Here is a 26,840-nt window from a genome sequence, read left to right as displayed (position 1 = left end):
GGGAGGCCATTGATCATCAGGGTCCTTCAACCTAGTCCCTCCTAAGCAAGGAGACAGACAGAAAACAGGGCTCCAGTCAAAACCTGGCCTTTATTTCCTAGAGGTGGGTTGAGGTCACAGAACAAACCATCCCAGCCTTGCAGCTTATTCACAGGGATACTTCCCCCTGCCTGGGTCCCTCTTCCTTTCTGCAACTCACAGCTCAGTGTCAACCCCCATCCCTCACTGAGAGAATGGGAGAGGGGAGAGCCCTAGGCCTTGTCCCACCCTTAGTCCAAAGGTTCCCACAGTGTCCAGGAAGGCAGGCTTAGGAGCATGACCACACCTCAGCCCACCTACTTGACTGCCTCTCCCCCAACCGTCCCCCCTCCCCCATCATAACAACCAAGCCAGCACCCCTTTCTCTAATATTTTCTTCCAGCAGTGCAAATGTGTTACAGGGAGGTGAGCAAGGAGAGCAATAACTTGGGGGTGCCTGACAGTGACAGTGACAGGCACTACAAGGGGTATGTGCTGGGGAGAGGGGCCTAAGGCAGGGCTACCATCCTGGGAGTAGTAGTCTAGCAGGTGCTTGCTCAGAAGGGTCGGGAGCTCCAGTAGCTGGAAAACACAGAGATCTGCAGAGGGAGGGGGTGTGGTCAACAACAGGAGAGGGCGGGTATCCACTGGCTTCAGTGGGTGTGACCAAGGAGGTGCTATAGATGAAGTCAGTGGGGTGCTATATCCCCCAGAACCCTGATGAGATGTCAAGGTTAGAGAAGGGGATCATGTCTAGGAAGTGTTGCCAGTCTACTGGTGTGTATAGTACAATGGGCTTTACAACTTGGGGGCACTTGGGAAGTATGAAGTGGCCCCTGAATGGCTTCCCCTTCCCCATATGCCCTGGACACACCTTATCCTTGAGCTGCTGGCAGAGCTGCAGGGAGACAGTGAAGTACACCAGGGCGTCATTGAGCCAGGGGATCACGCATTCTACCTTGTGTACATGGCTCACCTCTAGGCGCTGTGAGCCCCACTCACTGGGGAAAGATGAGAAGTGGATCCCTGAGGGTAGGCCAGAGAGGGTAGGAGGGAAAGGGCTCTAGGATATCTTACTGTATACTTACAACATGGCCCCAGGGCTGTGGAGCACTGCACCTCCAGAGGGGCGGAAGTTCTAGGCAGAAGCAGCAGAGTCTGTGAGGTCTAGGTGGAAAGTCTTCAGCAGGGCTGGTGTGGGGGCACTGGGAGGCGGGGAGAACTTTACCTTGGTGGAGGTGGGCTGCAGAGCGTGCAGCTGGTACACGGTGAGGCACAGCTTGTTGAGGTTGATGTAGACATTGACCAGCAGGTCAGAGGGTAGGGTAGGTGCAAACATCCGCTGGGGGAGGGTGGAGGAGGGATGAGCACCTCTCCCACTTTAGGCTGCATCACTACAGGGTATGGAATTACCCTGGGAGTGGGGGGGGGGGACCCCAGTCCTATCCCCAGGTGATTCTCCATAGACTGGGGTACTGGAGGCTCCCATGTATCCCCATAATCTCTGTGTGCAGCTAGGTTGGAAGCCACTGGCTGAAAACTGGGTTTACATTGCAGGCAGAATGCAGGATGGAGGTCAGGAACTCAACCCAGAAAACTGTCCAGGCACAGAACTCTAACTGGCTGGGCTTCTCAGTAGGGACCTCTCTCTTGGGGCAAGGGCTGTCTGAGGCACTAACCGTGAGGCCACTGGCAGCAATCTCAGGTAGGGTGAGGGTGGCTGGGGTAGTGAGCCGGTTTCTGGCTCTGGTCAATTGCAGCATCACAGCATCCATGAGCTGGGAAGGGGTAGGTAACAGCTGATACTTAGGCGGTAGCAGCTGGGGACTTCATATCCCAATCCCTAGCATCAGTGAGCAGCATCTTTAGCCTCTGCTCCTGCCAGGTACCATGGTTCCCAGGCCTAAACTTTGCAACCCTAGCAGGGGTGCTTGCCATTCTGAGGGCCTATCACCTGGGGGGGTCTTGGAAAAAAAGCTAGAGTCCTGGGCATCTGAGTCGGCTGTTCCCACATACTACGTGGCCTTGTTCTGTAACAGGTTTTTACCACCACCACCACTACAATAGGACTACTAACAGGTAGATCTTGGGGAACAGGGTACTTTACCTGAGTTATTACAGGTATCATTGCAGATGAGCTTTTAATAGGTGAGCAAATAGGGGATCAGAGTAGCAAAGAACTTAAGGTTGCACATCTCACATCGAGGCCCTGGGACTGGAACCAGGCTTGATACTGCAATTTAGCTTATAAGCCAGTAACTGTGGCTAGACCCGTGGACACTGACTGGGAAGGAGCAGCTTCCAGCGAAGCCTGGGCACATGGGGCTGGCACTGTTTCGGGATAAGTGGGTAGGACAGGAAGAGTCACCTTGAGGACCTCTGCTCCTGTCTTGAACTGGTAGCTCTCATCCCGGTTTGCCAGGAGGTAAATAGCTTGGCTCACGTGGTTCCTGGCATCCTGGATCTGGGAATAGCCCCACCACCCATATAACCAAAGTCTATTAGTTTCAAGGCAGTCACATTTCTGGGTTCTCAGTCTGATCCCCTAACACAGGACCTTACTTGATGGGGAAACCTCTCAGAAGAAGGTAGTGCTACCTATGGTCACAATACCCTCCAGAACTGTAGTCTTTGAAACTGGATGGCTAGGCCTCGGACAATCCTGGCTGCCAAGGCACACTGGCTCTTGGCACTGCAAAAGACAACCCCTAGTACAGCCGCAAAGTAATAAGCTTGCAGGGCTCAAGGGAGGAAACAAGCAAGGATGGGAGAGACCTGAGAACTAAGAAAGGCCACAGGATTGGGTGGTGGAGCACACCTTTAATCCCAACATTCGGGAGGCAGAGGCAGGTGGATCTCTGAGTTCAAGGCCAGAGAAAGTTCCAGGACAGCTAGGGATATACAGAGAAACCCTGTCTCAAAAAACCAACCAAACAAAAAACCCCACAGGAGTGGGAAAGAGTGGGGCCTCAGAAAGAGCAACACACATAGACAAAGGCCCTGGGGTATGGACCAGCTTTAGGCCAGGTTGTGTGTATACATGCCCATGTGTTTCCTGTGGTCTATGAGTAGGAAAGAGGCCTGTGTATGATCCCAGATACATGGAAAGCCAGTCTTGAGTAAGTGATATTCAAAGGAACCTTTAGCTGTCCTTACATAGCCAAAGTCACTAAGGTAGGGCCAGCTTCACATCCCTCATGTGGAGCAGGCTCTAGGGCCCCAAGGCACCACCACCCTAGTTCTGCTAGGAAACAGCCTATGTTTGCTGTGGTCAAAGTCCCTACTGCCAGACTTCCCCATGAAAGGTAACACCAGGGAGCCCTTTGCTGGGGCCTGACTCCGGTTGGGCAAGGGATCCTCACCTGTTGTAGTTTCCATTGCTTGTCCTCCCGGAAGGCGAAGTGTAACAGTTGGTTGTTCCGAGGCATCTTCAAGTTCACATCCTATGGGCCAGAGTGTGATAAGCAGGCAGAGGTACCTACCCCTATGCTTCCTGACAGGAATGCAGTAGATGGGTGGCTGAGGCCCCAGGCACTTTGGAGTTAAGTGATCAGGAATGTCAAGAAATAGGAACCCAAGCCCAGGAGAACCACAGAGCAGCGAAAAGGAAAGGAAGTTGAGAAAGGGGAAGGTCTAGAGGGGAGGGGAGCTCTGTAAAATCAAGACTGAGCCACAGGGAGGGACTGTTCCCATGCCTTAAGGCCTTGCATAGTCCAGATTTGAATTGCTCAGATGTTGAGCAATTCAACTTTGATCCAGGGCCAGCATGCCTAGGCTGCTAATGCTCACATTTCACAGGGTACAGATGCCAGGCTGTGCTAAGGGTGAAGCCACCCACTCCTTGCACCTCGTACAAACTATATGCCTATCTCATGAGGTAGTGTGAGGGTTGCCTGTCAAATGACAGACATACAAGGAAACAGCTCCAGAGAGGATAAAGTTCCTGTCATAGTCATGCAGCTAGCTGGTGGCAGAGCTAAGAGGCTGTCCTCATCACCAGCAGGGCTGTTATGGAATAGGGCCCCCGGGGGTGGGGGTGGAGACACAACTCACCGCCTGGCTGAGGGCATCCCCTTGCAGAGTCAGCACACCCTTCACCTGGTCTGTGCTATAACACACAGAAGTCAGAGGGGTACTCCCTCCCCTCCCCCTCCCCCTGCAGGCTGTTTCATAGCAACACCAGCATTCCCTCCCCCAGGTACTCCAAGAGTACCCTCCCAAAAGCTCCTGCCCAACCCAGCTCACCCACAGCTGCCTAGGATGAAGTTCTCCTGTTTGGTAGGTCCCTCTGTGCTGGGTCCTGGGAGAGTGAAGCGGAGAGAGGCCTCCTGTGGAAGACAGGGCAGTCCCAACACCTCAGTCTGGCCAGTACTCCATTCCAAGGCCCTAGATACCTTGCCAGATTAGCCAGGAAAAGGACAGGCCTTACCTGGCTCCTCTGCCTTTGCCCCACCAATCCTCCAAGCCTCTGTGCGCTCACACCTGTTCATTTCATGGTCCTGAGTAGACCAGGTAAGAACACAGAATGGAGAGGCACATTACCTAGCTAACTGGAGTGCAGTGATGCGGTGTTAGGGGCAGAGGCATGGAATTATGCAGTAGTCAGTCATGTTTTCCTAGATCACAGTGCTAGGCATTTTGTGACATGGTTTATTCATCTTCACAACAGCTCTGTGAGCCTGATTAGGGGGAGGGAACAGGCTCAGAGATGTGGGTAACTTGGCTGAGATCACACTGCAGGGCAAGGCATCCTTCAGAGCTCGAATTGTCAGTTTTGTTTTGAGACCGTGTTTCATGATGAAGCCCACGGCTTCGTGATCCTCTAGCCTCACCTTCTCGAGTGCTGGGATTACAAGCTCTCACCACCACTCTGCCCATAGACGAAATGTCACTGTTTCAAAGTTAGTCTCACTTAAGACCCGGTGTTAACCCTGGGGTCTAAGACCTCGCTGCACACACACGCCACCTTGCCTGCGTCTGGACTGTAACTCTTCTGAGAGCGTGGGTACCTGAACGCCACCACGCTCAGCAGCCGCCGCTGCGGGACCGATGGAAAGAGGGATGGCAGGCCGGGAGTGACCTGCCCTTACCTTGAGGATGTCCTGCAGCTGTCTTAGCACGGCGTGCACCTCAGCGTTCAGCAACCAGCGGAACTCTTCCTCCTGCGGACAGCGCGGCGTCAAACCCTTCAGTCCCGCCGCCCGCGCCCGCCGCCCGCCCGCCGCCGCCGCCCGCCGCCCGCGCCCGCGCCTCACCAGCACTGCCCGCTCCGCGGCGCTCGCAGCCATCGCAGTCGCCATAGCCGCGGCCGCGCGCCGTCTCTGAGGTCTGTAGTCTGGAGCTCGGTGCGCCGCGCCCGCCCCTCCTTCTCCCGTGACCGATTGGGAGATTGGGCGCAAGCCCCGCCCCCAAGCCGGTTCCGCCTCACACAACCAGCTATATCTCCGGGTCCCGCCTCACCAGGAGGCGGACTGGCCACGCTTCGCCGCCCATCCGCCCTTCTTTTAACCCGTGTTTCTCAGTAGGGGCGGGGCGCTACGGCAACCAACATAGCTCTATTGCTTACTGATTGGCCAGCGGGGCCGTCCCTCATTGCGCCGTTCTTGTATTGTTCCGCCAGGTGGCGTCCCGCCCAGCAGGCACGCAGAGGGAGGACTAAGCTGGGCAGATACTGGAAGGAGGCCTGCGCATGGACGCACTCTGGCTCCTACTTTAGGTCCCCAAAGCGCTCTGGCACAAGTGTCACAGCTGTGGTACCAAGAAATGTTTTATTTTTCTTTTTCTTGCAGTAGCTTTGTTAATTGCACAAAATCATGTTTTGTTTTCGCCATTTAAACATTATCACACAATCCTATTCTGAAAGACAAATGCTCATTAAAAACAAAGCGAAAATAAAAATTCACAACCTTAATCACCTAGATTTGTCATTTAAAGGAAAAGGGGGAGGAGGGGCTTTCTTACAAGCATTTTCACAATGTCACATTTTCTCCTTAAAAGGGAAGGATTTCAAAACGAAAGGTGAAATAGCTTAAACAGAAATAGTCATAAAAAGGAACTTTACAGAATTGTCAACAATATTAAGACAACATTGACTAACCGGTTTCCTTACAGTATCTTCCCCACCCCCAACCCCCAGGACCAAGACAGGATGTGTCCAGACAGAAAACAGGTTCAGCATCCCAGTGAATGAGCAATTGTGCTGAACCCCACAAGCATTCTTTGCTCCATGCCCATGTCCTGAGATCTTTATCCCAGGTTCTTCCCAGTGGAAAAATCAAATTCTGGCTTTGGAAATCCAAACTCATGAGGAGGAAGGCAGACACCTCAGGTGATTCCTCTCATGTGGCATTCTAAGCCTCTCTGGTCCCTCTCCAAGGAGACGTGCTAGGGCCTACAGATGACTGGCTCCACCTCTGAGGGGCAGTTAGGTTAGTAGAACAAGGCCCAGTTCTCTTCTGTCCCAACAAACCCAGAGCTTGGAACCACTGCTACTGGCAGAAGTGAGGTTCCACCTCAAAAGCCCAGCCTATGAAGTGCTCATCTATGAAATGTTTATTATTGGTATTGGTTAGGCTGGGTCTGGGCCAAAACAGGATGGGACAGAAATACTATCTCCATGGGAGGAAAAGGGAAAGAGGGGCATGCAGGGGACCTGTGTAGAGCAGGCTGAACAGGTGGCCCAGCTAAAGAGACTGACATTAACGGAAAGAGGAAGGGGCCACCCTTACACTCCACTGCTCCCAGTGCCCTCAAGACCCCTTCCCATGGCCTGGAATGCAAATCCAAACAAAACCTCCTGGGAGGAGCAGGCTCCAGCCATAGAGCCAGCAGAAAAGGGAGCGGGAGCCTGTGAACTCTGCTCCCCCTCAAGAGGTGTCTGTGTGGGCCATGCTGGTCTCTCTTCAGTTCACAAAGGTGTTCTGGGAGCTGCTGCATAATGGTAGTGTCTACAGGAAAATCCTCCTCAGCTGGAGGCCCACAGTGCCTCCTTTGGGAGTCTGCTGGTTCACGATGGCTCAGGGGCCTCTCCTTCCAAGGGTCCAGTGGGGGCCATGGACCCTCCGCCAGCCCCTTTCCTGGGGAAGTTGAGAGACGGTTTCCTGTGCTCCCTGCCAACTGCCAACTCTAGTTCCTCTAGTCCCTTGACCAGAAGGGGGCTGAGATAAGACAAACTTGGAGGAAGAACAGCTAGGCAGCAATTTCTGGGCAGCTTGTATCCTGGGGTGGGTGAAACAGAGAGAGAGAGAGAGAGAGAGAGAGAGAGAGAGAGAGAGAGAGAGAGAGAGAGAGAGAGAGAGAGAGAGAGAGAGAATATACAGCCTCCTGCTCCAGGGCCAATGCCCAGCTCAAGAGCTTCTTCACAGCCACCTGTGGAGATCTTTAAATCCCTGCCCAGGGCCTCAGGGAGGGAGAGTGCTGCTGTTTACTGTGCTGATGCAAGTCTCAAAGTCTGTATAAAAGGAAATGGAGACAGGTGACTGGTCCAGAGCTAAGTCCCAGAATCCTGACCCCACATTGGGAAGAGAGGCCAGAGGGAAGATGGAAGGGGTAGATGGGTGGGCAAGGCTTAGTGTATGTAGGCTCTGTACACGGCAGACATGTCATTGTCAGACTGGTCCAGTGCCTTGGCTCTTTTGTATACCTGGAAAAAAAGAGGTAGATGTCAGTCTTTAGTCACAGAGCTATTGTGTGAAGACTCAGTCCTGATACTTGGAGGCACTTCCAGATGATTCTTGCCTGTTGCTTAGCAGGCAGGACCTGCCTGGAGCTTGGGATGTCTGGATCCTGGGTATGAATCCTGGCTCTGTGGTGCAAGTGCCCCAGCCTCTGTGGGCCTCTGCCACAGCTTGATTTGCAGAAGCAATGGTCACAACCCGCATGCTTTTGCTCAGAGTGCTACACATACTCAGAGATGTGACGTGTACAGTGCCATTAGGAGTCATGGTGGTAGGCTTCAATGCAGAAAATTCTCCAGGGTGTTTTATTGTCCCCAGCACCAAGTGCCCTATTGCTCCTGCTGCATGGAATACTTTCTTAAAAATGGCTGGCATCTCCTAACCAACTTCACAAAGGCCCCTTTGAACTCATCAACATAGCAGCTGTGCCCCTTTGATTTACCCACTACCTATTATTTTGTTTTAATTTAAAAATTTTATTTTATTATTTCACATGTCAGCATGTATGTCTATGTACCATCTGTATGCCTGGTGTTCTTAGAGGCCAAAAAATGGTGTTGGATCCTCTGGAACTAGAGTTACAGATGATTGTGACCTTCCCTATAGGTGCTGGGAATTGAACCCAGGTCCTCTGGAAAAACAGCCAGTGCCTGAGCCATCAGTCCCAGTATTTGAGGTTTATTGTTTTTTTTTTTTTTTTTTTAAAGATTTTATTTATTTATTATGTATACAACATTGTACTTCCATGTATATCTGCACATCAGCAGAGGGCACCGGATCTCATAATGGATGGTTGTGAGCCACCATGTGGTTGCTGGGAATCGAACTCAGGACCTCTGGAAGAGCAGTCAGTGCTCTTAACCTCTGAGCCATCTCTCAGTCCTTTGTTGTTGTTTTAACAGGGCTCTCCTACAATGATATCATGTCCGTCCGCCCCCCCCCCCAATTATATATGTAGCCCTGGCTGTCCTGGAACTCATTATGTAGACCTGGCAGGCTTCAAACTTATTGAGATCAGACTGGATCTGCCTCCTGAGTGCTGGAATTAAAGATGCCATTTATTTTATGTGTATTGGTGTTTTGACTGTATCTGTGCATATTCTTAACTGCTAAGCCTTCTCTCTAGTACAGCCTACCTCCCCCAAACTCTATTTCTTACATCCTGAAATCTTTACCTGTTTAAAAGCTTCAAGTGCTTTTTCTGTTTCCTCCATTAAAATATAAGTGGCTGTGTATCAGCATGTCCCCAGAACCTAGAGAAGAGTCTGGCAATAGCAGCTACCCAAGACTCTAGTCACATAAAAGCTTGAAGAGAATCAAAGCCACTGTGTGACAGGCAACTGGGCGCCCAGCTTTGCTGAGGTGATATGCTTGGCTGTAATGCACAGGGCACCTGAACAGTCTAAGCAGTGACACAGAAAAGAGAATGCACACAGCTAAGCAGCTTTTTAGATCCAACACCAAGAAAACCATCATTGGCAGGAATGAGACAAATTGTTTTTTTGAGACAAATTTTTCTGTATAGTCCTGGCTACCCACTCCGTAGACCAGGCTGGACAAAAATGCAAGCTCCAACCATAGGCCATGTAAACATGACATGATTCAAACAGGTATGCTGAAATCCTAGCACTATAGACACTGAGGAGTGTGAATCAGAGGCTAGTCTGGTCTACCTAATGGGAGAGCTAATGAGAGTACGAGGCATAAAATGAAATCCTGTATAAGTATAAGAAGGGTAGAATTAAAGGGCAGTAACAGAAACCCCACTGTCACAGCTGAAATATATGAACAGTCAACCACTTTGATCAGTCACTGAACAACACAATCCAGCCACCACACAAACTCACACTCTGTTAACTTTTTTTTTTTTTTTTTTTTTTTTTGTGGCATTAGGGATTGAACCAGGGTCTTATGCATACTAGGCAATTATTCTACCAAGAAATGCTATCTTCAGTCCCCCCCTGTTTTGTTTTTTTTTTCCCCCTGAGACAGGGTTTCTCTGTGTAACAGCTCTGGCTGGAACTCGCTCTGTAGACAAGGCTGACCTCAAACTCAGAGATCCGCCTGCCTCTGCCTCTCGAGTGCTGGGATTAAAGGCATGCGCCACCACCGCCTGACTTCAGTTTCTCCTTTTTAAAACTTCTCAGACTGACAATCATTAAGTTGTGCAGGCTGGCCTCCAACCTTCTGTTTCAGCTTCTTGAGTAGCCAAGGATACAGGCATGTGCTGCCACACCTGGCTAGACAAACTAGAAAAATCCACAGATCAAAGAAAACATCATGAAGGAAATAGTGACAATAAATTACTGTGGCTCAAAAGGAAATGTACAGCTCTCATGCTCATGTCATAGGCAGGCCTAGAACTGTTGCCTAGGGTTCCTCCTTCAGTAGACAGAGAGAATTCAGATCCTAATTTAAAGACATAAATAGTGAAATTCTACACACAATGTTCTTTTCCTTTCTTGGCTCAGAGTAGTGAGGATAAAACCTAAAAATTTAGCAAGGTGGTGGTGGCACACACCTTTGATCCCAGCACTCGGAGGTAGAAGCAGTGGATTTCTTGAGTACAAGGCCAGCCTGGTCTACAGAGCGAGTTCCAGACAGCCAGGATTACAGAGAAGCCCTGTCTCAAAAAACTAAAACCTACAAAAATCCAACCAACCAACCAACCAAAAAATTTAAGAGTGTGGGGGTACATCTGTAACCCTAACACTCAGGAGGCTGAGCAGCAGGAGGGTCTACTGCTGTTCCATAAAATGGGAAGAAGAGCTAAGCAAGCAGGACAGAAATAACAACTAAAGGCAAGGATCTAGGGCCTGTACCACTTGATGTCAAGTTACCTCATTGGCTGCAGCTGCCATGGGGGTAGGGTGGTTGACTGCATCACCCAGTGCAATAGCCAGGCGGAGATCCTTCTGAATGTATTTCAGGTAGAAGTCAGGTTTAAAGTTCCCTTGTAGGATATCTGAGGGGGAAAGCCATTCATCAGAAGTCTAAAGACTTACATGAAAATTGCTCACCTCCAGCATTTCCAAAGGGTATAGCCCTGTCCCTCCCCATCTCCTTAAGACTGGGGCCCCAGTTTGGGACCTCAAAAACCATTCACTTTGTCTTTGGGCCTCCTCTGACTGGGTCAAGGACTGACTGGAGAGGGGGCTCTTTCAACACAAAAAAACCATGAAAGGACTTTGTCTCCTGGATGGTCTGGTCTAGTTGTTCAGTTCTAATGAAAAGAAAAAATGCAAGAAGAGAGGCCAAAGGTGACTTACTTTGGCACTTCTGGTCCAGGAAGATACTAGCCAACTGTCCCTGATTGAGGATGTCCAAGAGTGTTTGCTGTGACTGGCCTGTCACCTGAGCCAACGTCAGCCCCTCAGCGATGGTAGCCATGAAACTCCCTTGGACCATGTTCACAATCAGCATCATCTTGGCTGCATTGCCAACTTCACCTGCAGGGCAAAGTTTATATTTCAAGAATCTTATAGGCAGGTTCCCTCACCCATGCACCCTGAAAACCTCTTTCATCTGTCTTAGACAGGACAGATTCCTTTTCCATCCAGGTACTAATTGTGCCTGGCAAAAGAAGCCTTCTTTCAGGGAGCCTGGTGGGAAGGCCATGTGGGACAGACACTGTCACCAGTGTGTTCCCCTGTCCCCAAGTCTTCAGGCCCAACATGTCCAGACTGGTGGGCAGATATATTACCTAAAAAGAAGGAAGTCTTCCCCATTGCCTGGAAGCAGCTGCTGCAGTCCTCATATAAGCCCCTGTCTCCGGCTGCTAAAATTACCAACATCCCGTCATTGGACAGTTGCTGATTCCCTGAGACTGGGGCTTCCAGAAAGCGCCCCCCTCTGGATACAATCACCTGTAAGGAAAGTCACAGCTTCTGATGGGTCTTGCTTCTCCAAATATGGAGGAAGGAACATGGGGGCCATGGTGCCTCATCATAGGGTATGTTAGCATGTGGTTATCTACACTAAGTTTCTAAAGCCTACTACAGTTATAGTGGGTCAGACAGGCTGTCCTTTAAACAGAAGTGAGTCAAAGAAAGGAAGAAGGGGGCTACCGTCTGCATCTTGATTCCCAGCATTTTGGTTCTCAGAGACCAAGGGACAACGTGGTCATACAGATACCTTGGTTGAATTCCTGCCCACTGGACCCTGCCCAACACTGAACTCAGCCACCCTCAGAACACAGTGGGCCCAGAAGATTGGGAGGAAGACACTATGCTAGACTCAACTGTAGATAGTTGCTTAAGCCAAAAAGGCCATACTGGCAGTCTGGAGGCTTCTCACTGCAGAAGGGCTGACAGCATGGGGCCTCCTGTCTACTAGCCTGCAGTGACCTTCCATGGCAGTTCCAACCAGCTGAGGCTCTGAAGGGGGACAGTCAAGAGGCTAGTCCCAAGGCTCCCGACGTCCGCTCTGGCTTTGGCTCTAGTGTAACCAAACTGCCCGTACTTGGGTGTGGTCAGCCTGGGTCTTGGGCTCCCACTGAAAAGATGATCCAGAGCCAGCCTAGATAAGGCTGCTACCTGGGCCAGCTCGGTGACTGTATCCGCATCCACCGTTGACATGTCCACATAGCACTTCCCAGGGCGGATCCCTTGCAGCACACCGCTGGGGCCCAGCACCAGCTGTAGGGACACAATGGAGAAGCAATAGCCCAGGCTTGCAGTTAAGTGCTCAGAAGTTCCTGCAGAACACAGTCTGTTGTTTTTTTTTGTTTTTTTGTTTTGTTTTTGGCTCACTTCCTGATCAGAAGTTAACTATTAAAAATGAAAAGGAAAGAGCTACTTAATATGTATGAGACAGAAAAATAATTCCAGGCAGAGGCAGAGGGATTTCTGTGAGTTCTAGGTCAGCCTTGTCTCCTACACAATAAGTTCCGAACCAGTGAGGTCTACATAGTGGGATTTTTGTAGCAAAAAAAAAAAAAAAAAAAAAAAAAAAAAAAGTCATTCCAGAAGTCCCCTTTACCTTTGTGCTCTCTTCCAATGGTTTAAAAGACAGAACATCATTACTTATTATGGGGGCTTCTTTGGACTCGATCACTCACAGTTTAATAGGATCACTAGTGCACCTGACTTTGTAACACATGCAAATTCAACAATAATTAAAATAAGAGTTGGCCCATGGACCAAAAAAAGTCATCCTCAGCCACAAACAGCCCAGGTCAATAGAATACCTGGAGCCAGTTCAGAAAAATGATTCAGCAGACTTTAAGGACCCTACAAGTTTTGCATTAACCTTGACAACATCTTGCTCAATAAGAGATGGCCCCCAGATGGGATATTCCCCCACATGCAAACACTCACTCAGTGTGCAGGGGAGAAGGGAAGGAGGCCAGCCAGCTCTCTTGGCTACCACCTGAGGTGTAGAGGGAAGGGGGATCCTTACGTCCTTGGCTGCCTTTGGATCCGACACACAGGCGAAAGTGATGTCACAAGTTGAAACAACTTCAGCGGGGGTTCTTCCTAGGCGGGCCCCCTCCTGGATGAACAAATCACACTGCAAAAGTCACAGATCCTAACGTGAGCTGCATGCAATGCACAACAAACATGCTGGACAGGCCAGAGATGTGTGGGCCCCTGGCTGGTCTCCAGGGCTGAGGTCACGGGACACTGGAGCTGGATCCAGGCCTGACCTCTTGAGTGTAAGAGGGCAGACTTTATAGACTATTCTGTTTTTGTAGACAGACGTGGTATCTAGAATGATACGCTGCTTCACAAACACAATGCCAATGTCTGTTGAAGGCTGCCAGTTTGAAGAGTAGGATCTGAGCCGTGAATATGTCTAGCTCCTCTGTGCTGGTAGAGCTGTGACAAAACCAGCCTAGTGACCTGAGCCACTGGCACATGCAGAGGAGCAGGCCTGGGCTGTATGGTCCCTTTCTTCTGACCACCATTCCCTCTTGGGCTGGTTCCAAGTCCTGTAGCCAAGTTAAGACTTATAAAGGGTCTTGAAGATTTAACATCTTTATGTCTAAAATTAAAATCATCCAGAATATCCTTTAAGTCAGAACACTGGTATTTCAGTGTACATTTCCCCCCACAATATATATTGAAAGAGAAAGCTGGGCAGAGGTGGCGAAAGCCACTCAGGAGGCAGAGGCAGGCAAATCTCTGAGTTTGAGGCCAGCTTCATCTATCCAGGATAGCCAGGGCCATGAAGAGAAACACTGTCTCGAAAAACCAAAATAAGGTATTGAAAGATACAATCAGAATAACTTGGGCACACGATTTTGTAAGCAGGGTTTTCTCTTAAAAAAAAAAAAACTTTTTTAAAAAGGTTTATTTTTATGTATGCTTTGCCTTCATGTATGCACAGGCACCACATGAGTGCTTGGTGCCCTTTGTGCTCAGCTGGAGGTGCTGGGTTCTCTGGATCTGGAGTTAATGGATGCTTGTAAGCCACAATTGTGGGTTCTGGAAATGAAACTATATCATCTGAAACTATATCATCTGAAAGACTAAACAGTGTTCTTAACTGCTGAGCCAACTCTCCAGGACCCCTAAAATGTGTTTTTTTTAATTGCATTAATTTTTTTTTTAAAGATTTTATTTATTTAGTATACAGTCTTCTGCCTGCATGCCAGCAGAGGGCACCAGATCTCATTCAAGGTGGTTGTGAGCCACCATGTGGTTGCTGGGAATTGAACTCAGGACCTCTTTAAGAACAGTCAGTGCTCTTAGCCGCTGAGCCATCTCTCCAGCTAATTGCATTAATTTTATTTGTGTATGTACACATGTGAAGGTCTTAGAACAATTTGCTTGAGTCAATTCTTCTATTACAAGGGTTCTGGGAATTGATGCAGGTTGTCAGTCTTGGAAGCAAGCACCTTTACCCACTGAACCATATTTGTCTTTTCTTATCATACTGCCACAACTACTTTTAGTTGGTGGACATCCAATACTGTCTAATTTTTGTTTTAGAAATTACCCAATAACTATTGATCTAGAACTGTAGAGATGGCTCAGCAGTTAAAAGCACTTGCTGTTTTTCCAAAGGACTTGAGTTTTATTCCCAGCATCCACAGAGCAGCTCACAACCTTCTGTAACTCAAGTTCCAGGGGAATCTAACACCCTCTTCTGATTTCCAAGGGCATCAGGCATGCTTGTAGTATCTATACACAATACAGGCAGAACCTTCATACACATAAAATAAATATAAAGTACATTTAAGGCCAGATGTAGTGGTGTACACCATTAATCCTAGCACTTGGGAGGCAGACAATGGAGCTCTGGGAGTTTAAGGTCAGCCTTCAATTCACATACTGAGTTCCAGGCAAAGCGAGAGTTAAATAGTAAGACCCTGTCTCAAAAAGGACACTTAAAAAACAACAACAACACAAACCTACTCATCTTTTTTTGTTTGTTTGTTTTCCAAGACAGGGTTTCTCTGTGGCTTTGGAGGCTGTCCTGGAACTAGCTCTTGTAGACCAGGCTGGTCTCAAACTCACAGAGATCTGCTTGCCTCTGCCTCCCGAGTGCTGGGATTAAAGGCGTGAGCCACCAATGTCCGGCTCATCTTCTTTTTTAAAGATTTAGTTATTCATGTATTTTATGTATAAGTGCTCTGTCCTCATGGAAATCAGAAAAGGGAATCTAATCCCATTACATATGGTTGTGAGCCACTATGAGGTTGCTGGGAATTGAACTCAGGATCTCTGGAAGAACTATCAGGTGCTCTTAACTACTGAGCCATCTCTCCAGCCCCCTTAATTAACTTTTTCTTTAGAGAATTTTGATTGTTTACAGATATGTCCACAGATTTCCTGAAGATGGTTCTCTGATCAGCCTTTGCTGCTCCTCCCTACCTTGTAATGAGCAGCCTTTACTGGAGGCAAGTGCTGTCTAGTCTACCAGGGGACTTAGAGTTCTATGGTAGCCATAGAACTTCAGGGAATGAAGCTTTAGGTTTTGTTTTCAGGCTAGATGGGAGTTCTCACTGAGTGTCCATCTTTTGAATTTTTAAATATTATTTGTATGTGTTTATGTTTACAGGTGCACATATATGTGAACTCAAGCACACATAAACTTGGAGGCCAGAGATCAACATCTAGTGTCTTCTTCTTCTTCTTTTTTTTTTTTTTGGTTTTTCGAGACAGGGTTTCTCTGTGTAGCTTTGGAGGCTGTCCTGGCACTCGCTCTGGAGACCAGGCTGGCCTCCAACTCACAGAGATCCTCCTGCCTCTGCCTCCCGAGTGCTGGGATTAAAGGCGTGGCCACCAATGCCAGGCCATCCAGTGTCTTCTTACACGGGCGTCAATTTTAGTTAAAAATTAATTTGTAAAGGCCCAGCTTTTATGTGGATATTATGGGTGTGAACAGCAACTCAATTATAGAGAGAAAACAGGTCTACTTAGTGTATTTACTGCAAAGAACAGTGGGCATGGAAGTAACAGGAGAACCACTGGCCCCCTCTCCTTTTATTTAAAGATGAATGTTTGCCTGAATATAAGCATATATGCCACATGTGCACTTGGTGTCAGATCCCTTGAACTGGAGTTATAGCTGGCTATGAGCCACAATAGCACTGAGAACGGAACCCTGATCCTCTGCAAGTACTATTAACTGTTGAGCCATTTCTTCTCTGTTTTTTAATTTTAATTTTAATTTTATGGGCATTGGTGTTCTGCCATGGGCACTGGTCCCCTGAAACTGAAATTATAGACAGCTGTGTGGGTGCTCTTAACCACTGAGCCTTCTCCCCAGCCCCTTGAGCCATTTCTTTAGCCCATCATTTATCCTTAATTTTTTTTTTTTTTTTGGCCAGGCAGTGGTGGTGGCAAACACTTTTAATCCCAGCGGTTGGGGGGGGGTGGTGTGGGAGGCAGAGGCAAGTGGATCTCTGTGAGTTTGAGGCCAGCCTGGTCTATAGAACAACTTCCAGGACAGCCAGGGATACACAGAAAAACCCTGTTTGAAACAAACAACCCTCAAATAAATGAATGAATGATTGGAAGGAAGGAAGGAAGGAAGGAAGGAAAGAAGGAAGAAAGAAAGAAAGAAAGAAAGAAAGAAAGAAAGAAAGAGAAATGTTGACAGTGTTTAATTCTGTAGCTCAGGTTAGTCCAGGCTGGCTTTGAACTCATGGTAATCCTTATACCTATGCATGAGCCATCATAACTCAATTTTACTCCCTCACCCCCAAGATAGGGTTTCTTTGTGTAACAGCTGTGGCAGTCCTGGAACTAGCTATGTAGACCAGGCTAGCCTTAAACTCACAGAGATCTGCCTGCCTCTGCCTCCCAAGTGCTGGACTCTGTGAATCCAAGGTCACCTGGATTTACAGAAGAGTGAATCAGTCTAAAAGAGAATTATAGCTCACAGCTTTAATCCCAACATTAGGGAAGTATGTAAGACAGAAGCAAGGCCTCAGAGAGACATTCATTCTTGAGCCACACTGAAGATTCATTCTCTAGCCATGCTGAGAAGTTACAGTCTGAGGCTTGGTGAGAGCTTCATGGAGACATCAGCCCTTTCAGCCTGAGTTTGAGGTGAGAGCTAGTGATCAGCTGTTTTGCTTTTCTGATATTCAGCTTGAAGTTTGAACCCCAATATCAGTCTCTGGGTCATTTATTTTTTTCGTGTTATCAGTCAGAGGTCAGGAATCCCTCCTTTTACAATATGAGTCCTGGTGATCAAATTCAAGAGTTAGGTGGGTAGACTTGGTGGCAAGCACTTTACCTACTGAGCCATCTCCCGAGTCCAGAAAACCTCTTCTTTTTTTGAGACAGGGGTTCTGTATGTAGCTTTGGAGCCTGTCCTGGAACTTGCTGTGTAGACCAGGCTGGTCTTGAACTCCCAGAGATCTGCCTGCCTGTGACTCCCAAGTGCTGGGATTAAAGGCATGCCCTACCATTGCCCAACACACACCAATAATAGCAATATGTTATGCATCAATAGTAGCAACAGCTTCCAACAACTTTTTTTAAAGTGCATGCATGTCAGCATCTCACTATGTACTCCTGGTTGGCCTTTCTCAAACTCAAAGAGAACTCAATGCCTCTGCCTCCCAAGTGCTGGGATTGAAAGCAAAAACCATCATGCCCAGCCAGAAAACAATTTTTATCAACAGTCTTAAAGGAAATTCCAAGGGGACTAATTATTACAGAACTAAATGGCTTTTCACAGAAGTCTCTTGCCACGTTCTGTGCTGAGTACTTTTGAGTGGAGTACTGTCCATTTCTGCTCTATAATAAACAGGTGCTCAGGGTCTGCAGAGATGGCTTGGCAGTTAAGAGCAATGACTGCTCTTCCAGAGGACCTGGGTTCAATTCCCAGCACCCACATGGCAGCTCACAGCTGTCTGTAACCCCAATTCTGGGGCACCTGACACCCTCATACAGACATACATACATGAAGGCAAAACACCAATGCACATAAAATAAAAATAAATAAATAAATAATATATCTTAACCCCCCCAGCAAACAAACAAACAAATAAAAAACCAACCCAAACAGGTACTCTCACTCTGCTACTCACACAGGTGGAGACAAGCAGAGTGTATTGCCACGTAAGGTAACAGCACATCTGTGATTTGAATTTGGGCCTGCCTGACTTAATTCTCAGATGCTTCACTGTCTTGTCCATGTTTTCCAATCAAGAAAAAAGGTAGCCAGAGGCACTTCTATCAAAGGGAAACATCCCAGTTACCACACATGCCCAGACACCCTGCTTTCCCTCACTTGCAGCAATTGCAGTCCTGAGGAGAATGTTGGAGTCACAAAGACTACAGAGGAGCTTTAGGATCTTACCTGGGTTAATTTCCCATAGCATCTACCCAATGCTCAACACCTATTTGCAGGTTCCCCACAAAACCCAATCATTTTTTCTGGTATTGAAAGGCACCTGATCCAGTAAAAAACAATTTTGGGAGTGGAGGTACTGGGGAAGAGAACCAGGGCCTTGCTCTAGCACTGACCTACACTCCAGACCCTAAAATATTCTATTTTGTTTTGAGACAGGGTCTCACTGTGTAGCCCTGCCTGGACTGGAACTTATATTGTGGGCCAGACTGGCCATGAACCCAGATATTTTTGCCTCTGCTGGGATCAAAGGCATATACCACCACACCCAGCCCCTAAGATAATTTTGTTAACTATCATTTTTGTTAATATTTTGTTATCATTTAGCTTCAATGTCTCCTTTAGTGATCAGCTCTCACTTCAGCCCTGTAGTTACTAATCATTCTCAGGGGTAAAGCATACCACATGTCTCAAAAGGGAACACCTTTCTAATTTCTGGTTCTTCATTCCATACAAGAACAATGCTGTCTCTCATTTCCTGCTGCAGTTCATTTCTGCAGCATTCCTTGCTGCTCACCTTGCTCAGAATGGCTACATCATAGGTATGGTGTGGTGGTTACAAAGGATGAAGCTGGTCTGCCTACATGGTCCATGTGATAGGGCATCCTTCATTTTCTAGCAATGGGTATTTCTGTTACTACTGTTATCTGTATTTTTTTAAAAAAAGATTTTATTTTTTATATATTCTTCTGCCTGGACTAAGCTTAGCTCGTTATCCTAGGTGGGGAACACTGAGTAGAAACACTGAGTAACCCTCAGGTACTCCACCTTCCAAGTGACAAACCTCACCCTTAATACTTACTTTCTCTGCAGTCCGGTTCCAGACAGTCACTGTGTGACCCATTTTTAGTAAGTTGGAGACGATGCCACTTCCCATTAAGCCAAGGCCCAAAAATCCTATCCTGAAAGAGACAAGGATTCATCGGTTCAGACAAAGGCATGTCCATCCTGCAGCACAATTAACAATGTACTTTTTTTCTGACACTGGGCATCAAACCCAGGGGAGTTTCATGTTAGAAAATGTTTTACAGCCTTGGTTCAGCAACTATACCTTTTTCTTCTTCTTCTGGATGGTCAGTAAGGGTCCCTAAATGCATATGGCCATGTCTAAATCTTTGACCACCAGAGACCAAAGCATGGCTTCCATGGCTAATGGCAAGTCTTCCAATTGTGAGCCCCCTGGCTTCTTTCAGAGCATCTGAGCTTCTTTCTACTCCAGTGACAAAGCACAGAGCTGTCTCAAGTTCCTGAATGGCTTCCTGATCACCCCTTGCACTATGCCCAAATCCACACAGTGTGTTCCAAATCCATAAACCACTGATAGCCAGGCAACCTCCACAATGTAGAAGGTACTAATGGTATGCACTATCCCTCCCTGACATCTGGTCTCCCAGGCTCTCACCCTTGACCTCCCTACCTACAGCCTCCAAAGCATTGCTTCTAACAATGCCTTCTCAATCCATCACAACTCTCTGTGACTAAAGTGCATATGGCAAATTTTGCCTACCTTTAACTTCCTCTACTTATTGCTTCCTGCTACTGGAGAACTCAGTGAGACTGCTTGTTACTACTACTACTATCTTCATGTATGTGTACAGAGATCTTCATCTTGCCTAAATGTCTTTTCTGTTTCATGTACTTTGTGAGTATGTATAAGTCAGAAGATAGCCTTGAGTGTCATTCCTCAGACACAAACAACTTTTTTGGGAGACAAGGTTCTCACTGGCTTGAAACTTGCTAAGCAGGCAAAGCTGGCTGGCCAGTGAGCCCCAGTGATTTACCTGTTTGTCTTCTTAGCACTAAGATTGGAGGTATGCACCACCATGTCTGGCTTTTTCATGTGGGTACCGGGGGACAGAATTTAGGTCCTAGATTATGTGGTAGGAGCTTTATCAACTGAGCCATCTCCCCAGACATTTAAAAATTTTTAATTCAGACAGGTTCTCACTTTGTAGCCCAGTCTGGCCAGATATGTTGCTCAGTAACCTCAATTTAGAGCAATATCCCTGTGTCAGTCTCCTGAGTGCTTGAATCCAGGGTGAACAACTATACCCAGCTGGTTTTTATATGCTTTTATTTCTTCTTGCCTGGTATTATAAATGCCTTCCTTTTTTCCAGAAATTTCATTATTTTCTTGTTTGTTTGTTTAATTATTTATTCATTTATTCATTCATTCATTCTTCTCAGCTCTCAGCATTCTCTCCCACAAAGGCTCTATGAAGCCTCTCCATATTTTTGGTTTTTCTAGAATCTCGCCAGCAGGCACAATTGGAAAATGACTACTTGGAGGCTTCCCTTACTCTAGCAGGAATACACAGTCCTCACCACTCTGTCCCAGCATATACAAAATGTGATTCAAAGCCACCACCTTTCTTAACAAAGCAGGGTTCTCTGACCACTAGGTTTTATGCTGAGACTTTTTGCCATTCATAGCTCTCTTGTGTAGTACAATTTTCCCCACAAAGCCTATCAAGACAGGGGAATTTCTTTCCTTTTGTATTTCAGAAAAGTCAAACAAAAATCTATGAACAAAGAGTATTTCCAACAGTCTCTATGTCAGTGTGTTAATGTGGATCAGTTGCTTTGTATGGCTGACTCCAAACTCATATTAAGAAACAGATGCCTTGCCAGGAGGTGGTGGCACACACCTTTAATTCCAGCACTTGGGAGGCAGGTGGATTTCTGTGAGTTTGAGGCCAGTCTGGTCTACCGATTGAGTTCCAGGACAGACCTGGCTACACAGAGAAGCCCTGTCTTGAAAAATAGAAAAACAGAACAAAACAACAAGAAAAAAGAATTGCCTTGAAAGGCAGTCAAGGTCTTGGGTGAGAATAGGACTCAAGTCATTAGCTTTGTGCTGGTCTTGTTTTTTAAAATGAATACAATCCTTACTAAAGAATACCTACCTTTTATGCCTGACCCTCATCTTTTTGTTTCGAGACATGGTTGTGCTAAGCAGCCCATGTTGGCCTAGAACTCCTGATCCTTCTCTGCCCCAGCCTCCTAAGTGCCTCAGGTTCCAGGTGTGCATCACCACCTCTGGGCTCTTCCCCCCCCCCCCCCTTTGATCAGTTTCTAACAAGCTTGTATCTTAGGCACACTGCAGAGGGGAGTTCAAGAAGAATTTGTATAACTAGGGATTTCAATAGTTTGAACTGTTAAAAGATATATTGAGTTTAGTCTGTGAGAGAACTATGGGAAAGGTACAAATTCATACTTGTTATATCACTCACAACACACTTCCTTAGTAATTAAACCCTTTCTACCAAATGACTGTAGGTTCAACTGGCTCAGTTGAAGCAGCAATGAAACCGAAAAGACAAGTCTCAGGAAGGTTTGGAATCCATTGTGTAGGCAAGGTGGAAAGCAGCTGATAGGTGCATGGGAAGGACAGGGAGATGACACAGGGAGAAAGGAGTAAATCAAGACAAAGGGTGTTAGTCCAAAAATCTACATGTCTCTCACCATGGCTAATGTTGGAGCTCCCATCATGCAAGGCAAATTTATATTCTGAGCTAAATTTCCAAGAGTGGCTCTAGACTAGCAGGGGGAGCAAGGGCAGTTTTGCTGCTTGCAAGGAAATGAACTTATTTATTTATTTATTTATTGAGACAGGGTCTCTCTGTAACTCAGAGATCTGCCTGCCTCTGCCTCCTAAGTACTGGGATTAAAGGTGTGTGCCGCCACCGCCACCACCACCCAGCTGGAAATGAATTCTTGGGCTGCACTCTATCCTAGACATACTCTATCAACTAAGAAGCCCTATCCGGGATGGGGGCCTGAGATAGTGCTTTGCAAGCCATCTTTTGGGAGGCTCAGAGAACTTCTGAAGTAGCTCAGACTCACTGACAATTAGGGACCCAAGACCTGAGTCTATTCCCAAGGTAGGACCCCATAGGAGGTGGGAGTGGGAATGACAACTTCCTCTGTTAAGTGAAACTGTTGTCAATTATCATCAGGCTTGGACACAGCCCTTGAGGGCTCCCTTGGTGCCACTTCCCCAGCTCTAAAAGAATCCAGAGCCTCCAGGAGGCCTCATCATGCAAGGTCTTACTTTTTGTCTGTGGGTGTGATGCTGCCATTCACGGCTGTGCTGTCTGCTGCCTGGATGGAGGTGGAACCAGTTTCCTAGGGATAGGGAGCACAAATAATCATCTAGCAGTCTGACCACAGTGAGACTACAGGTGAAACAAATATTCGAAGGCAGGGAGCCTACATACCTCTTCACATATTTTTAACTTCTTTGTGATTGCCTGGTAACAGACAGCTGGCTAATAAAGAGGGAGAAAACAGCTTATTAAGTGCAATAGTTCTACATCGTAATTTCCCTAAATGGTTAGGCTTAAAGAGAGACAATAACACAGGGTATTTCTTTGTTGTATAGTTTTAACAAATTCAGAGGAAAACACTCATTACCTCAATACTCTACATAGCTCTTTAAAGGTCTCTGTCTGACTGAGCATCAGAGGTGTCAACTTATGTGACTCTTTATGGAGCTGGTCAGTAAAAGCTGGGCTGGAAATCAAATCTGCCCACCTCCAAAGTCATTCATTGCTATAGGATCTTTGCAAAGTTTGGCCCAACTGTCAGCATCACAAATTTCAGTAAAGTTTCCTGCTATAGCCACAGGGCTGGGAAGTTTTCCTGACCACAGAGCCACAGGATGTGGCACCAGGCAGCATGGGCAATCTTATGGAGACAGTCTTCATGTCTAGCTCCTCCTGCCTTAGACTCTGAAGGCAACTGCTGATATCTTGGCAATGTAAGTGGCTGAGTTTTAAAAGCTTTTTTTATTGTGAATTTCTCTGGCACCTGATTTTCTCATGGGCCTACACTGTCACTTAGCTTGTTGCTATGGTATTCATAAACAGGTCTGCTCCAAGTGAGGACTCACCTTCTCTGTTTGGCTCAGCAGAAAATGATGGAAATGAGGATCTGCATCTTTGACTGGCTGAAATCAGAAGACAAGGAAATCAAATGAGTCGCCCTCTACAAAGTCATTTCCTCTTGTCTAGAAGAGGGGACACCCTCCTGCTGCATGATTTCTCCAACAAAGTCTCCTCAAAGCTGTTGGGAAACCTTTTTTTTTTTTTTTGGTTTTTCAGGATATGGTTTCCTGTAGCTTTGTAGACTAGGCTGAACTTGAACTCACAGAAATCCACCTGCATCTGCCTGGGAGTGCTGGAGTGTGCTGCCACCACCACCCAGCTGAAATTTCTATTTTTTTCAGACAGGGTTTTTCTGTCTAGTCCTGTCCTGGAACTCACTTTGTAGACCAGGCTGGCCTCAAACTCTGTAGACTAGGCTGAACTTGAACTCACAGAGATCCACCTGCCTCTGCCTCTTTATTGGTATTAAAGGGGTGAGCCACCCCTTGATCCCAGCCATATCTTTTATTTCCTGTACTAATGATTGAATATAGGGGCCTTGTCTATGCCAGGCAAGTGTTCTACTACTGAGCTCTACCTCCAAGCCCTCTTTCACAGTTTTTTTTTTTTTTTTGAAACACTTTCACTTAGATCCACCCATGCCTACAGAATGCTGTCTCTTTTCATTTTTTGTTTTGAGATAGTATCTAAGTTACTCAGGGTGGCCCTTCAACTCACTTGGTTACTCAGGTAGGCTATGAACCTGTGATCCTCCTGTTTCAGCATCTGTTAGATTTGCCTTTCATAAACAACTGCCATTCTAGTTAAGGGAAAAATGGACTCAAGTACAAAAAGGACAGATGTTTCTGCAGGCTAAGACTGATCACTCTAGTAAGTAACCTCTGTGGAAAAATGTTACAAAGTCCTCCTGCATTTTAGTACTAAGCATTCACTAAGCATGTAGTTGGTTTGGCTACATAAGCCACAGCAATTCTAGGACTTCTAGTTTCAGAGCTCTGGTCTCCTTGGGTCTCAGGCCAGACCCTTGTAGGGCTCAGCTTTCTGGGATCAATTCTGATTATAGTGGTCATGACTATAGATGTCCATAACTGTTCACAACTACACCTAGTACCAGGTGGAGGCACAGTGAAGCCAGTGTGACCCCACACTACTAATCATCAAGAAATGCATTTCAGCTGGGTTTGGTGGTTACATTTCTGTAATCTCAGTACCTTACCTGGGTATCTGAGGTAGAAGGATCTCTAGTGTGAGGCTGGCATTGACTACCTAGGGTGACCCTGTCACAAAAATAACTTCTACTTTGACCCTCCCCCGCAAGAAAACTACCTCCTCATAGGTGGTGGTGGGGCAACTGAGGGGAAAAAAAAAGAGTATTTATGGAAGAGAGGGTATTTACAATAAATACAAGAGCAATCCTACCCTAAACAATAAGAATGATAATCCCACATATGATGCTAAACAGGCAAACTTCCTGGAACCTCAAACCTAAAACATTAAGTACTCTGGGGATAGAGGATTTCAGTTTTTACCTCCTAGACTTCTGTACAGCTTTCCAATAAAACAAAACCAAACAATCAGAAAGGTTGGGAAAGGGAAAGTGAGTCACATAGCAAAGGCAGAAAATTTGCTGTGTGCTTGTTCTGACATTGTGGCCAGTCCTACCAGCAGGAAAAATTCTTTACCTCACTTGCGGTTGGCTGCCATTTAAATGCAGCCATTGGTCCGGCCATCATCCCCTTTACAGTGCTAGACTCTGGGATGGTGAGGTCCTACAGGAGAAAACCAGAGAGAGCATCAGGATACTTTGTTTCCCTTTCAGCCACTCACCCCTGAACTAAGCTCCTGGCAAGTGCCATGGTCTAAGTATAAGTTCAAGCCAATCCCCTGGGCAAAGCTCTAAGTGGGAGAAGAAAGGTAACAGTTTCCTGTCAACACAGTGAGCCTTCTTTAGTTCTGTTATCACAAAACCCACACATGCACTTGTGACACAAGAATGAAGGCTAATTAGGAAGTTGCCAGCAAGTTACAAGGAAATTCTTTATGGCAAGTAAAATCACTAAGCAAAATAGTGGCTTGGGAGGGAATTTACCTTGTCTTAAAGACAAAAACAACTGCCTGGTACTGCTGAGAAGACCTGCCCAGATTTGAAAGTGATGACGAATGCCAGAATACATTTGGGGTGGTCTCAAATGAGCATCTTTTTATCTGCATGGCCTGTGCCCCATTCCCTTGGATAAAGCTCGTCTGGCCTCTCCTATCACTGTGATAATACCTCATAGCTCACCCACTTGATGGTGGGATATCTGGGTGAATGTCCATGTACCCATATATATTCCACAGTTGACTGAGTTTCTTTCTTGCCTGGTCCCACAGCTGCTTCCGTGGAGCCAGGCCTCTTCCTCTACTACTTGGACTTCCCTTTGACTCAAAGGGCAGTGATCACTGATGTGCCACTATAAAGCCACACTTCCCCCTTGTCACTCACACTAAACTGGCTGTCATACCATCATCACTGTCAGCAGGCAGCTGAAAACTGAATCTCCTGCTCTATTCTGGCCCCATGCAACTTAGTCTCCACACACCAGCCCAAGTCAGACTGTACTGAATCTACACAAAGCCAGCTCCCCACTTCTCATAATGGAGCTAAAGTTTGCTATGGCAGCCTTTAGGGAGGGGCCCAAGTCAGTCAGTCGCTGCCTCACTCCACTCTCATTATCTGTCCCAAGTCCTAATTCTTTTCTTTTTTCCTCTTTTTTTTTTTTTTTTTTTTTGAGGGGGTTGTTTTTTGAGTCAGGGTTTCTGTTAATAGCCCTGGCTGTCCTGGGACTCACTCTGTAGACCAGGCTGACCCCAAACTCACAGAGATCTACCTGCCTTCCAAGTACCGGGATTAAAGGCGTGCACCACCACTGCCTGGCCCGAACCCTAATTCCTTCTCTTCCCGTGCCATTCTCTAGTTTACCAGCACTCCATTCCCCAATCCCAAACACGAACTGGCCTCAGAACTTCTATGTTATTGGTGATGGCCTTCCATCATGTCTACTTGACTCACAGGCTTACTTTAGGGTACCATGGAAAGGTCTCCTCATCAAAGAAGCTTTATTTGACTTTTCTGTATCTTCTCCCATTTGAAGTAGATGTTGATTATAAAGTCATCTTAGTCCTAATTTACATATATGGTCCTCATTATTCACAATGGAGAACTAATACTGTCTTCCTTTTACAGAAAAGAAACTGAGGTGCAGAAAGATCAAGTCAATTCTGAGACAGATTAAAAATTCAAACTCCTGGGAATAGTGGCACATACCTTTCATCCTAGCCCCCAAGGAGGAAGACACAGGAATATGTCTGAGTTTGAGGCCAGCCTAGTCTGCATAGTTCCAGGCCTCAAAATATACATACCCACCAAAAACAAACAAACAAAAAACCCAAACAACCAAAC

The 26,840-nt window shown here is 46.9% G+C and overlaps 2 protein-coding genes across 9 annotated transcripts in view; both read right to left on the bottom strand.

The window, feature by feature from the left end:
- Positions 1 to 71: 71 nt before the first annotated feature.
- On the bottom strand, positions 72 to 5,427 carry Rogdi (rogdi atypical leucine zipper). 3 transcript variants are annotated; one of them, XM_027423967.2, is made up of 11 exons: positions 5,274 to 5,426; positions 5,109 to 5,180; positions 4,264 to 4,346; positions 4,072 to 4,126; positions 3,381 to 3,461; positions 2,387 to 2,482; positions 1,698 to 1,796; positions 1,247 to 1,360; positions 1,107 to 1,156; positions 893 to 1,019; positions 72 to 617 (listed from the first exon to the last, which is right to left on the bottom strand). In XM_027423967.2, the coding sequence occupies exons 1-11, from the start codon at positions 5,316 to 5,318 to the stop codon at positions 576 to 578; spliced, it is 864 nt and encodes a 287-aa protein (XP_027279768.1). In that variant the 5' UTR covers positions 5,319 to 5,426; the 3' UTR covers positions 72 to 575. The 3 variants fall into 3 exon arrangements, with proteins under 3 accessions (XP_027279768.1, XP_027279770.1, XP_027279769.1); XM_027423969.2 differs by lacking the exon at positions 1,698 to 1,796 and having other exon boundaries at positions 5,274 to 5,427; XM_027423968.2 differs by lacking the exon at positions 2,387 to 2,482 and having other exon boundaries at positions 5,274 to 5,427.
- A 340-nt stretch (positions 5,428 to 5,767) lies between these two features.
- The window catches only part of Glyr1 (glyoxylate reductase 1 homolog), a 38,886-nt gene continuing 17,813 nt past the window's right edge, over positions 5,768 to 26,840 (bottom strand). For 2 of the 6 annotated variants that reach the window (XM_027423961.2, XM_035447672.1), the window contains 12 exons: positions 25,081 to 25,167; positions 23,404 to 23,460; positions 22,730 to 22,780; positions 22,564 to 22,637; positions 19,312 to 19,411; positions 13,095 to 13,205; positions 12,156 to 12,331; positions 12,031 to 12,070; positions 11,398 to 11,560; positions 10,964 to 11,143; positions 10,535 to 10,659; positions 5,768 to 7,660 (listed from right to left, as the gene is read on the bottom strand). In XM_027423961.2, coding sequence (XP_027279762.1) covers positions 7,586 to 7,660; positions 10,535 to 10,659; positions 10,964 to 11,143; positions 11,398 to 11,560; positions 12,031 to 12,070; positions 12,156 to 12,331; positions 13,095 to 13,205; positions 19,312 to 19,411; positions 22,564 to 22,637; positions 22,730 to 22,780; positions 23,404 to 23,460; positions 25,081 to 25,167 — 1,239 coding nt within the window. In that variant the 3' untranslated portion in view covers positions 5,768 to 7,585. Of the gene's footprint in view, positions 7,661 to 10,534; positions 10,660 to 10,963; positions 11,144 to 11,397; positions 11,561 to 11,935; positions 12,071 to 12,155; positions 12,332 to 13,094; positions 13,206 to 19,311; positions 19,412 to 22,563; positions 22,638 to 22,729; positions 22,781 to 23,403; positions 23,461 to 25,080; positions 25,168 to 26,840 lie in introns of those variants that run through there. The other 4 variants (XM_035447671.1, XM_035447674.1, XM_035447673.1 and 1 more) reach the window with 4 other exon arrangements.

This window comes from Cricetulus griseus, chromosome 7 (genome assembly GCF_003668045.3).
Source record: "Cricetulus griseus strain 17A/GY chromosome 7, alternate assembly CriGri-PICRH-1.0, whole genome shotgun sequence".
NCBI lineage: Eukaryota > Metazoa > Chordata > Mammalia > Rodentia > Cricetidae > Cricetulus > Cricetulus griseus.
The sequence above is the reverse complement of the archived record's forward strand: the minus strand, read 5'-3'. Positions and strand labels throughout refer to the sequence as shown.

Coding starts and splice junctions, on each gene's coding strand:
- Rogdi (XM_027423967.2), bottom strand. CDS start 5,318: ATGGCGACTGCGATGGCTGCGAGCGCCGCGGAGCGGGCAGTGCTG. Junction 1,157..1,246: donor TGCAGCCCACCTCCACCAAG/GTAAAGTTCTCC, acceptor GCTTCTGCCTAG/AACTTCCGCCCCTCTGGAGG. Junction 618..892: donor GCCAGCAGCTCAAGGATAAG/GTGTGTCCAGGG, acceptor CTCCCTCTGCAG/ATCTCTGTGTTTTCCAGCTA.